Source organism: Vigna unguiculata, chromosome 11 (assembly GCF_037176805.1).
Source record: "Vigna unguiculata cultivar grain cowpea cultivar isolate G323 ecotype 2 chromosome 11, ASM3717680v1, whole genome shotgun sequence".
Classification (NCBI taxonomy): Eukaryota; Viridiplantae; Streptophyta; class Magnoliopsida; order Fabales; family Fabaceae; genus Vigna; species Vigna unguiculata.
In genome coordinates this window covers 38,411,089-38,424,035 of record NC_140802.1, presented here as the reverse complement: position 1 = coordinate 38,424,035, position 12,947 = coordinate 38,411,089, and the positions used below count along the sequence as shown (strand labels likewise).

Here is a 12,947-nt window from a genome sequence, read left to right as displayed (position 1 = left end):
TTATTTTTCCATATATGACATAATAGTGATTTTCTTTAAATATTCTCTTTTAAATTAAATGTTTTTGGAACATATTTACACGGGTTAAATTGTACATTACATGTCCCATCAATGTCAACATGTGGATAAATAAAATATTTTTTTCTAAGAATCAATAAAAAATATATTTAATACTTATTATGAATTTTACTTTTAAATATTTATCTGTACAATTTTTTTTCATCTCTTCACATTTCCTTATTTATATTAAAAAAATTTAACATGTATAAATGAAATAAGTATAGGTTCAATGTTGAGTTCATAAAATAAAATACAATAAAATACTTGAATGGTTTATTTCCAATTTAGACACAAAATAAAGAGAAAAAAGTTTTGAGAATACTTTGCTAAGTGTTACACTTGGATGATGTTTTCACAAAAAGAATGAAATAAGACTTATCAAAATCATGAAGAATTTGTCAATTTATCTTTCCTAATAAAGATATGTTTTATGCAAGAACAATGATCTTAATATATTGATATAGACGGACATTGACATTTATGTTAAACACTATTTTTTTTTAAATTAATATTTTTTTCTATAACTGATCATTTAGTTAAAACATTAAATTAAATATAAAAGTTAAATATAATTAAGTGGAAAATACTCTCCTCCAAATACTCAAAGTTAGTGCATAATAAATTAACCAGAAATTAAAATAAAAACTCATGGATAATACTACCAAAAAAAGAAAGAATAAAAGAGATACTAAGTTACAAGAATGATTTGGCATCCCAACATTTTTAAAGAAGCAGATAAATTTAAACATATGGCAAGTGGAGTCAGAAAAAACGTAAAATAGTAGAACATATAAAACTTATTCATGAAGTAAAATGATAGTTTAATTAATCGGATCGTACCCACGATATATGTCAATCTCGTATTCGTTTTAAAAAAAATGTCAATTACATCCCAACTTTTGCAGAAGTGCTTCAATTAGGTCTCTTTGAGACGAAGTTGACTAATGCTATTAACGACGTATCACGTGTCAGTCTGTGATTTTTTTAATTTTTTTTTAATTTTTTAAAATTTTTAAAAAAAAAATGTCACGTGTCAGGTCCCTGTGTGTGACACATGGTATTGCAATGTCACGTGTCAGTGTCACTATCAGATGTCATTGTGTTGATTTCGATTTAGTCCTCATATATGTCTTTTTGTTTCAATTTAATATATACTTATGTGTATTTGATTCAATTTTGTCCCAATATTTTTTAATAATTAAAATATTTTTGTAATCCATTTTTTATAAGATTAAAACTAATGAAGTATAAATATTTTTACAAAATTAAGTACTAATATTTATATTGTTTCTCTCAATTTCAGACCAAATTTATTATTTGTATAAATGTTATACTAATATTTTTTATTAAAAACGATTTTTTAACATATTACTTTATTAATTACTTTTTTTTATTAAGTACTCTTGTTTTGTTAATTATTCTTTTTTTTCAAAATAGAACAATATTGTCTCTTACTAATTTTAAACCAAAATTTCTATTTGTATCAATGGCATGTCGTTAACGGCATTAGTCAACTTCGTCTGAAAGTAACCTAATCAAAGCATTTTTTAAAAAATGGATATAATTGACACTTTTTTAAAAATGGATATCAGATTAATACACCTCTACCAAAATAAGTATCATCTGAATAATTACACTTGAGAACAAAGAAAGATTAAAATAAAATAATTAGACAAGCACGATAAAATATCAATTTTATGATGTCCAAGAAAATAATTGTCTTTGTAAATTTGTAGAAAGATGTCAATGTCAATCGCTAATGTTACAGAAAAATGTCAATGTCCATGCACTGTTTTTTATTTTATGATTTTGTTTTTCATATAAAAGTTCACTCTCATAAAGTTGTCTCCAACATATTTACTATTTTTGTAATTAATACAAGTGTTTTTATTAAACTCCTGAATAAAAAAAATCATATTTTAACTACTGCTCATTAAACAAGTCATTCCCCACTTAGTTATATTTGTTCATTTCAACTGTTAAACACAAATAATTGATTCATTCACAATTACCTACTAATATAAACTAAAATTATTTTAAATATTATTTTTATAATATAAATAAAACAACATAATCAAAAGATAAATACGCAAGCAATATGCGTAGATAATGATGGTAAGCATTTATAGAAGGATGGAGTGTGAAATGCCAATTGTAGCTCATAATATACTTTAATTAATATAACTATATTTTTATGGATATAAATAACACAAACTTTTACCAAAAAAATTAGATACTGTATTGTTAGGTGACATTTGGCTGTATTAAATTAATTGTTGATTCTGTTACGGAAAGAAAAAGAAATTAAAAGTATGTTTGAAGAGAGATATTCGTTAGAAAGGTTGATTGAACAAATCAAACTAAAATAAATCCATCGTAGATTCTGATAGATTCTCACAAGAAAATATTATTTCAAAATCTTTAAAATATTGATTTTGCTTAAATAAATTTTTGAAATAAATTTACTAGGAACTCTAAATCCATTAATTATAGTAAAGTCAACATATTAAAAATTGAAAAGCTATAATATATATGGTCACGTTATAAAACTATATTTCTTTAACCACCACAAATAAATAATTTAAAAATAGTGGTTGGGTAGAAAAGCTATTCCCCACCAAATCCATAAATTAATAAACCCTGAAACATTATAAAACAGTATTTGACTTTATCTTTTTTGTCACAAATACATTAAAATCTCCTAATTTTCCTTGAGTCTGGGAGATTAGCTGGCAATTTGGGATTTCCTTTTTCACCCCTACCTTCTCTGCCGTTCCATGATGGTGGGAGAAATCTAAATGATTAATAGATTAAAATTATTATGAATTTTATAATTTTAAATATAATTTTAATTTTTTTTTTCATTTTAGACTTTTTCAACACCTATATAAAGTTAGAGGAATCGTGATGTGCAAAAAGTAATTTCATCAGAATTTAAATCTGGGAAACTCGTTTCCTAGTTGTTATGGTTTGTATGCGTCTAACTCAAATTGATAATGACTTAACAAAAGTTTTGGGCATTGCTAGTGACACTTCTCAAATTCATACTATTTATCCTTTCAACCTATTTAGAAAATTGTTCTTTTAAAGAAAACTTTCAAACATATGACACATTCCATAACTCAAGATAAGTTTTTATTATGTATCTTTATCATAAAAATGTTTTCATAGTTTTAAAAACTAGAATGCTTTTTTTTTATCGTGACGAAAATGTTTTCATAGTTTTAAAAACTATAATGCTTTTTTTTTTTTATCGTGACGACTCATAAATGGATTATTTTCATCATGATATTAATAAATTATTATTGGAAAAAACTCTAGAGAATCATTCCATTAACAGATAAATAAGATAAAAACAAAGAACACAATAATATAACGTGAAAATTCTAAAATTAAAAAAAAAACTACGACAGTAGAGAATAATCATTATGTGTAAATTTGTACAACACACAGAAAACATTCTCAACCCTTTGACCCCGAGTACACCCCCTCCAGAGCAAGAATTTCGCAACACTTCCTGACACTCTGTTACAAGAGAATAAGAAAAATCAAACACTAACTCAAAATGTCTTTGACTTGGAACAAAGAATATCATGGACTTAGAGTCCGTAATTGGAGTCTCCACCTTATATTTTGTTTTGTTGGTATTAATCTTAATTATCTATTATTAGGAAGATTTGGGTTAAAGATGACAATTTTATTAATTGATGATACATTTTTTCAACATTATATTTGTTTATACTATTTAATTATTGTTTATTTTATTGATGGTTTCAATTTCTATTTAGTTATAGTAAAAAACGGTTAATATTTTTTTTCAATTGTTATAAATTGTAACTTGATCTTCAAAATTGTGTTGAGTTATACTAATTAAAGTCATTTACTTTTATGTTAATTATCTATATATCCGTTTTGGAAAATAATAACTTGTTAGGAGATAATTTTAAATATGTATTCAATTTTCTTTAAGGTAATTTGGTTTTATGTTAATTTCATTTTGACTTATATATTTATTTATTTTATTATTATCTTATGTAACTAATTAAGTTGGTTTGGAAAATATTAGATTATTTGGGAAGAAACTTTATTAAGTAGTTAGAAGAATTACTTTCATATAAATGATAGTTTTAGGCCTTCTTTTGATATCTTATGCATAATTTTTTGATAGTTTTTACGATGATGTGTAAAATTTACTTATAGCAGTGAAATTTTGCAAATTTGTTTGAGAATTATATTCTTTTGGTAAATGTGTGGAAGTTTCATGTTGATTAGAGATAAAGTGATTTAAAGTGATTTCATAATATATAATTGGATAATATATAATTGGATGTAATTCTCACATTAGATATCAATTTTATGGAATTGAGTTAGATTTAAAGTTGTAAATCTCGTCTTAAAAATTAGTTTTGTGGAACTTGAATTAAGTTTAAAGTCTATCTTTTAACATATGAAATTTATATTATGACATATTTGTAAGTAAAATTTTAACCTCTTATTTTATTAGTATGTAAATTTTTGATTATATATTATGAAATTGTCTTATCTCTCAATGTGGGACTTTTAACAAATTTATATGATTGTAAGATACAATATTATATTAATTTAATATTATTTAATTAGTAGTATTATTTTATTAAAGATTAAATTGATGTGAATTTATGATTTCTTTTTGTATTAAACTTTCATAGTTTCGATGTCAAATTTTAAAAAATATATATAGTTTCCCAAATTTAATTATATTATGATTTTTTTGAAATGACATTTTTAAATTATTTATATGTTAAATTCAAATACCAACCTAAAATATTATTTAACAAACAAAATAAATTTAGTGATCGAATTAGAGGACTATATTTATTTATTCATTCACAAAATTTACAACTAAAATATATTAAAATTGAGATATAAAGAAACTTCAATTTCGTATTTAAATTTATGATCTATAAATACGTTTAACTCATTCATTAATACTGTTGAATCTCAATTTAGTTGTAGGCAAACCATTAAATTTAGAATTTTTCGTAACAAATCTAGTATTAAAAACATTAAACATTAGAATATAAACAGAATCATGTTAAAATATCCAATTAAATATATATCTCAATAAATCTAGTTTTTATTTATATATTTTCACATCCATATTTCAACAAAATTGTCCTTGGGTTTTGTTATACAAAGTGACAAGGAGTAATATTCTCCTTAAAGAAAAAAAAAAAAAAGAAGCAAAATCATGAAAAGACAGAAGGTTTCAATAGCATACTGGGGGTGTTAATAAAAATGCCCTAAATTTCTGTAGTTCTTGGGCTTCACAGAAAATTAAATAATAATAAATAAAAAAAGGATAATGAGAATTGAGAACAGTGACAGACACAACAACTTGTGGAAATAAGAGGAAGACATGTCCTTCACTTCACCTCCACAGGTCCAAAGCAAGAAAATAAAAATAAAAATAAAAAAATAGCATAATGAATTATCCAACTCCACTTTCAATGTTGTCCACCCTTCTCACACCTGCAAGTGTTGAAATTCACAGAAGCCATGGTCGTAAACCTCTCTCCCTCTCCACTTTTACACTCCAGTTCCATCATTAGATTGGCCAATTCAAAGTCACCCATTTCAGAATCTTGGCACAGGCTCAAAACCCACTTCCCAAAACCACTTCTTTCCCCTTCTTTTGCCTCCCCCAGCGTGAACTTCGCGTGCAAGAAGCAGTTTTTGCATGGAAACAGCAGGAACAGGTTGGATTTTAGGACTTGGTCTGTTGCTGGATTTGACTATGGGAACTTTGAGGGGCCTCAGTCTGTGCTTGAGGCTGCTGCAGTGTTGACAGCCATCATTGTTGTGCATGAGAGTGGTCACTTTCTTGCTGCTTATCTCCAAGGCATCCATGTGAGTAAGTTTGCTGTAGGGTTTGGTCCAATTTTAGCAAAGTTTAATGCCAAAAATGTGGAATACTCCATCAGAGCTTTTCCTCTGGGGGGCTTTGTGGGGTTCCCTGATAATGATCCAGAGAGTGATATTCCTGTTGATGATGCGAACTTGCTTAAGAACAGACCAATATTGGATAGGGTGATTGTGGTTTCAGCTGGTGTTGTGGCTAACATAATTTTTGCATTTCTTATTATCTTTGCCCAAGTCCTGTCTGTTGGATTGCCTGAGCAAGAGGTGTTTCCTGGGGTGAGTGTGCCTGATGTTAGACCCTTTTCAGCTGCTTCCAGGGATGGATTGCTTGCCGGGGATGTGATCCTTGAGGTTAATGGTAGTGAGTTTGCTAAACCAGGTCCTAGTGCTGTTTCTGAAGTTGTTGAGATCATCAAGAGGAACCCCAAAAGGTATGTTTTGCTCAAGATTAAAAGGGGGGAGCAGAATTTTGATGTAAAGGTCACCCCAGATGAGAATTATGATGGAACTGGGAAAATTGGAGTGCAGCTGGCTCCTAATGTGAAAATAGGTAAGGTTAGGCCAAAAAATTTGGGGGAGGCGGTGGAGTTTACTTGGAAAGAGTTTTGGGGTCTATCATCTAATGTTTTAGATGGGTTAAAGCAAACATTCTTAAACTTCTCCCAGTCAGCTGGTAAGGTTTCAGGTCCTGTGGCCATTATTGCTGTTGGTGCTGAGGTTGCACGGTCGAATGTTGATGGTCTCTTTCAGTTTGCTGCAATACTCAACATTAACCTTGCGGTTATAAACCTTCTTCCTTTGCCTGCTTTAGATGGAGGCACATTGGCATTGATCCTCGTTGAGGCTGTCAGGGGTGGGAGAAAATTACCATTGGAAGTGGAGCAAACTATTATGTCTTCTGGAATTATGCTTGTTATAATTCTGGGGTTATTCCTTATTGTTCGTGATACCCTGAACCTTGAGTTTATCAAAGACTTGTTGTGATTATAGGGAATTGTAGTTGGTAGTGAGCTTCAGAAAGTATTTTTCATGATCCTCATCTGCAATGCTGTTGCACCAGTGTCTTAGCCAGTGCTATATCTGTAGAGGAGGCAAGGTAAGTTTCTTCCTCCAAGGATGTTATGTGAGAAGCATCCCTTTGTTACCAATTCATTGATCTGATCCGGATTGAATTTGTGATCCTGGAATATAAACTTACAAGTTACAAATACTAGTTTTGATTAAGAATTTTAATATCTTCTCTCTCCTTGCATTTTCTTTGTAATTCATGGATCTTGACAATTTATAGGTTACAATTTGATATGGATTCCCGTTCTCTGTAGATTTCATTGATTTGACTATGCTTCAATGAAGCATTAATACAAAGCACAATCTCTGGTTAATTTTTTAATCTTCTGGACTTGACGTATATTTTCTTTGGGAATGAGAAAGTGTAGTTTTTTATGAAAAAGAGAGTCCAATATATACATGTCTTGCTATGAACTAGGTCATCTTGTATGCAATTCCTCTTCAGTTAAATGAGCTAAGTAATAAAGATCAACCAAAGTATTCCCTGTCTACCAATATTTTCTGGTTAGCTACCCAGGGCGTTCCCATGAAACATAGAACAGAGGTGAATAGCGGGAATTAGTTTTTAGATTATGGTGGGAGAAATGAGCGTCAATGTTAAGAACCTAGAAACAGTGATTGAAGAATAAGACAGAAAAAGAAGAAAAGGACAAAGTCTTACACTGTATTATTCACTTTTCACACAGTAAAAAAACCTTCCAAAGGAAAATTGCTTTCCTTTCTCAGAGGGTTCTCTCTGTCACAAGCATCAACTCTCAAAAACTCCGCCTGAAACAACTACCCATTTTACTACTTTTATCTTTAAATTTCTTCCTAACCGTCTCATTACTTCCATGCCTAACAGTCAAACTGAAAAATGACAAGTGTTACTAATAGGTTAACATCTACTAGTTTTCTTTCCCCTTAAAAGTAGGGAATGAAAGTGAAATATACTGGTATTAGAATTGGAACTAAGATTAGCATGTGACTGCATTTTAATACGATGTTGTCAAAACTGGTATTTTAGTATCATCATCATAACCACCAAGCTATAACAGATACGGGTGTAAATTCTCAAACAAGAGAATAGTGTTATTTATAACTAGTTTATATGGAGATCAGAGTAATTGGCCTAGAAAGAAATGGCCAAGAATGAATTGTGGGACTTGATAGTTATTTGCTTTTCAAAAATTTCTATTCTCTGCTGCTAAAGTCTTTTAACTCAGATGAGAAGTTCCGGTGTAATGTGTGTTGGTAATCAGATGATGAGAAGTGTATCATAGGCTTAAGCCAAATAGAAAGCATACTCAGGAGCAGGAGTAAACTATTGAATTGATAAGTGTGGATGGTGCTCTTATAATATAAATTGGACACTAACAATAACAAACTCCCTAACTGTGTTAGTAACTCTAATAAAACTTTATTCTCTTAATACCACGTCTGTGAAAGACATTTGTTTGGTTCAAAGGAGGGGAGGATAGGGATTTTAATTAAATATTGTGTTTGGTTGAGAAGAGAGGAGCGAAGGGAGATATTGAACAAGATGCATTTTCTTAATACTACTTTCTGGGAATATCATTTTCTTTGGATGGGATGCACCATTCTTAATGATCTAGATATTAAACACTTCTGTTAAAAAAAGATATAGGAGTTTGCCTAATAACTTTTTATAAAATACAAATCAAGAAATCAAATTATTGAATGAGAAAATCTTATCTTAATACACAATTAGTCTTAGATGTATTAAACATTTATAAATATGCAGTTTATATGGTGATGTAAAGTTGACTGAGAGTATTAACCAATGTTTAAAGTATATGAAATTTCATGTTTGATATTTTGTGTATGCACTTGCATGTGTTCTTGTTGTTGTTGGATGTCCATAAGAAAAATCAAGACCATTAGCATGAGATGAAGCATGTCTCTCGGAGATTCATATGGAGATCCTGTCATCATTGATCACTGGATCTAGTCTCCACAATGAATCATTATATATGTTTTGTGGTGAAACAATAGTTGAATGGAGAATATCCATATGGAACAAAAGGAAACAATAACATCGAATCCAAAAAACATATACTCTTTTCATTAGAAAAAACAAAAGGAAAAGGTAGTAATGTATGTATGTCATTTGTTCACCCAGAAATTGAGTATAGTTTACCTATTTAATTTTGGAGGAAATATTATGGTTTTCACCAAGAAACTACGTTAGGTTTACCTAGTGAGGGTATTTGCATTAATGATGGTTACAGTCACCAAATAATAGATTATTTGTGTTTTCCCACTTTTAAGGAATGTGACTATATTATTGATTCTGTCTATAAATACTCAATTAGTTTATTTACTAAATATCAGATATAGTGGTTACTTCCCATTTATAGTCTCAACATTTTAATTTTTAACAAGGTACCAATATATATATAGTTTTGTGTCATCATGTCTATGTTGTTTATTAAATTCAGTTGTATGGACAATTGTTTGGATGGTAGGTCATGGTTGGATACCATTGTTTGTGTAATGTATAGGTTTCTGTAATAGAATTCAATTATATTAGTCTTTAAACCTTTTCTATCTAATATTTATCCTTTGGAAGGGAAGGTTAGTGGTATTTTTCTCTCTATAGAATTATCACTAAAGAGTTATGCACTAACTTAATAGAGTTAGACTTAGAGACAAAAGTGATGTTTTGAAAGTTAGAACTAACATTAATAGTTTAATTTTTGTTAGACAAAGATTGGTGATGACTGAACATAAAACCATTAGCGAGTACTTTTTGTTGTTGTGATATATATATATATATATATATAACATTATGTTTACGTTAGTATTATAATACAAATATGCACAAGTCCGATCAGAAAGAAAAAAAAAAGATAAATTACGCGCTAGTATTATAATACAAATATCCACAAATCTGATCAGAAAGAAAAAAATAAATGACTACCGTAATTGAAATTATAATGAGATAAAAAGTTAAATTAAAAAAAAATCAATAAAGTTTAGAAATATTAGTAAAGAGGTAACAAAAATGTTGGATAATTAGGTATAGGTGCTTTGCTTGACGTAGTTAATTAAGATAACAATCACAAATTAGGCTTACAGAAGCTTCGTCACGTCAAAAACCACTTGAAGCATTCCAAAACTGTGATATTTCACAAAAAATAAAGTGTGAAAGTTTAACCTAACTTCCCATGTTGGTATATATGTCATTCAAATGGGGAAAGGGTGACACCACTTTTCTCAAACTTTTAAATTATTTTATTATAAAGAGGAGTTGTCAAATGAATTTAAATAAAAAATAAAAGAGCAAGTATCAAAACCCACTTTTTTTAATGTATTTTGACAAATACTTTTTATAAAAAATAATATCATATTAAAATAATAATAGTTAATATATAAATAAAATATTATATAAAAATGATAATTTATAAAATTGTAATTTAAATATAAGGAAAAATAATATTCTTCTATACCATGTAATTCATGTAAAATGCTAGCCATCTTTATCAATAACTAATTGAATATTTATCATTTAATAAGTTAACTAATAATCTTTTTAATTATTTAACTTCACAATTATTTTTAACTATTTTTTTTCAAACAGTGTTACTTTGATGAGGTATTAATTTAATTTATATAAATTTCACTATTTTACATAACTTTTAAAAAATTATATTTTTTTAGGCTTAATTATTTGAGTCCCAATAAATTTGAAACTTTCAATTGAGTTCTTGTAAAAAAAAATTGTAGTTCATTTGACTCCTTGTTAATTTTTTGTGGTATATTTGAGTCCTTTAAATATTAACATTTTTCAAATGAGTCTCATTTTTTAAATGAGTCTGTGTCACTGCCATTAAATTTTACTATTAATTATACTACATGTTACCTTATACCGTCAAATGTTGACACGTAATACTAAAAAAACTTTAATGATAAAGACTTACCTCAAAAATTTACTATATTTAAAGAAAATAATATTTTATAAAAAATTAAAAAATATACATTGAAAATAAAAAATTAAATAAATAAAATCATTAAACTATAAAATAAAAATAAAAAATATAATTTGATAATTTTAGTTTCATAATTTTTAATTATCTAAGTTTGCAATTCATATATTCTATTATAATATCGTAATTTTATAATGTCGTAATATCATAACTTCGAAATTTAAAATTTATGATTTCGTAATTTTATTATTTTTATAATTTGTAATTTACAATAAAATTAGATAGTACAAAAAATTAAAAATTATAAAATTACAATTTTTATTTTATATTTAAATATTATATAATTTTATTATTATATAATTATATAATTTTACATTTTTTAATTTTAATTTGTTATGAGAATAATTTTTGTTAAATACATTAAACTTTTTTTTGAGAAAATGTATCATTAAAGTACCTCGTAATAAAATATTATATTATAATATGTAATCACATATAATATAATGAGATATAATGTCAGTGTAAGATAAGTGTCATATACGTCATACCGTTAAAAGTAAAATTTAATATAAGTATCATATACGTCATACAGTTAAAAGTAAAATTTAATAGGAATAACTTAATTGAAAAGTTTTAAAAATTTGAAATTTAATAAACAAAAAGAATTTAATAGAAATTAAATTAAAATTTTCAAATTTATTAAAATTTATTATGATTCAACAAGTAATTAAAAATTCTTTTATATAGATATTTGATGAGATTTATACTCTTATTATTATGTTATTTAATTATTGATAAAAATATTTAGAAAAAACGCTTTATTCATGCCTTATTTTAGTTAAAATCCTGAAATTTTTGTATGTTATTTATTAATCAGATGTCATCAATTAGCATTAAATAATTGTTAGAGTATCATTCCTCATCAACAATACTCTCAATGGAACACTCTATGAATAAGAAGAATAAATCAAGATATTTTATAAAACCAAATTCTAACCAATTTAAAGAAAGAAAAAACAAATTTTTACATTTTTAAATTAAAATCTTAAATGTAATCATATAAAATCTAATTAAAAATATCAAACTAGAAGAAGAAGTAAAAGGAAAAGTCAACTGTTTTGGCTGCTGACCAGAACTGTACAAAGATAGAACAAGAAACAAAACAGAACTTAGTAAAGAAGTGAAAAACTAAGTATAAATCCAAACATTAAAAGGGGTTTCAATTCATAATCTTGTCCTTCACTTTTCCACTCTATCAAAACCAAAGGGTTGGTCTCATTCGACCCCACCATCGCTGTTCCATACTCTCTGCTTTCAAATCGAAAATTTCTTCCCTTCTCACCAACCAATTACAAAGGTACTCTCTTTTTCTATCTCTATTAACATTTCTCTCTGTCTCTACATGCATGAGAAAAAAGAAATTAAAAAATACCCCCATTAACCTTAATTGGTTCAGGCATAAATTTCTTTAAGAAAATTTGACCCTAATAAACATGAGTGTTTTCTTGGTTTTTGATTCATATCTTGATCTGTTTATAATATAATGTTTGTTGGGCATTAGAATTAAATTTGGGTTGATAAAATTTTCGATCCTTTTTCTTGGAATTTCTGGAGAGATCTTGTATGGAAGGAAGATTTTGATGTACCCTTTGTTTGATTCTTCTCACCAATTCATGACCCCCAAATTATTTTTCTTTTCTCGTGTTAAAAAGTTGAATAATCGTATGGATTATCTGTCACAATCCATGCAAACGCGTGGACTTAGCATTAATTTGACTGAGTTAGACTTGGATTCAGATGGGTTTTCTGTTTGCCCCTTTCTTGTCTTTTTATATTCCTCTCTTAATTTTCTTCTTCAATTCAGCCTTTGATCTGATTCGTGATTAGAATCAGAGTTTTTTTTGGTTGAGCAATTGTCAAATTAATTCTGTAATTTGTTTCTAGCTAGAATTGTTTTGGGAGGGAAGTGATTCATGTTTGCATTAGTAT

General features: G+C 27.5%; 1 protein-coding gene across 1 annotated transcript; it reads left to right on the top strand.

Annotated features, from left to right (window-relative positions):
• The first annotated feature begins 5,486 nt into the window (after positions 1-5,486).
• On the top strand, positions 5,487-7,282 carry ARASP (chloroplastic membrane metalloprotease). Its single transcript, XM_028056066.2, has one exon. It carries the CDS (start codon positions 5,599-5,601, stop codon positions 6,943-6,945), a length of 1,347 nt encoding a protein of 448 aa, XP_027911867.1. The 5' UTR covers positions 5,487-5,598; the 3' UTR covers positions 6,946-7,282.
• The last annotated feature ends 5,665 nt before the right edge of the window (positions 7,283-12,947 follow it).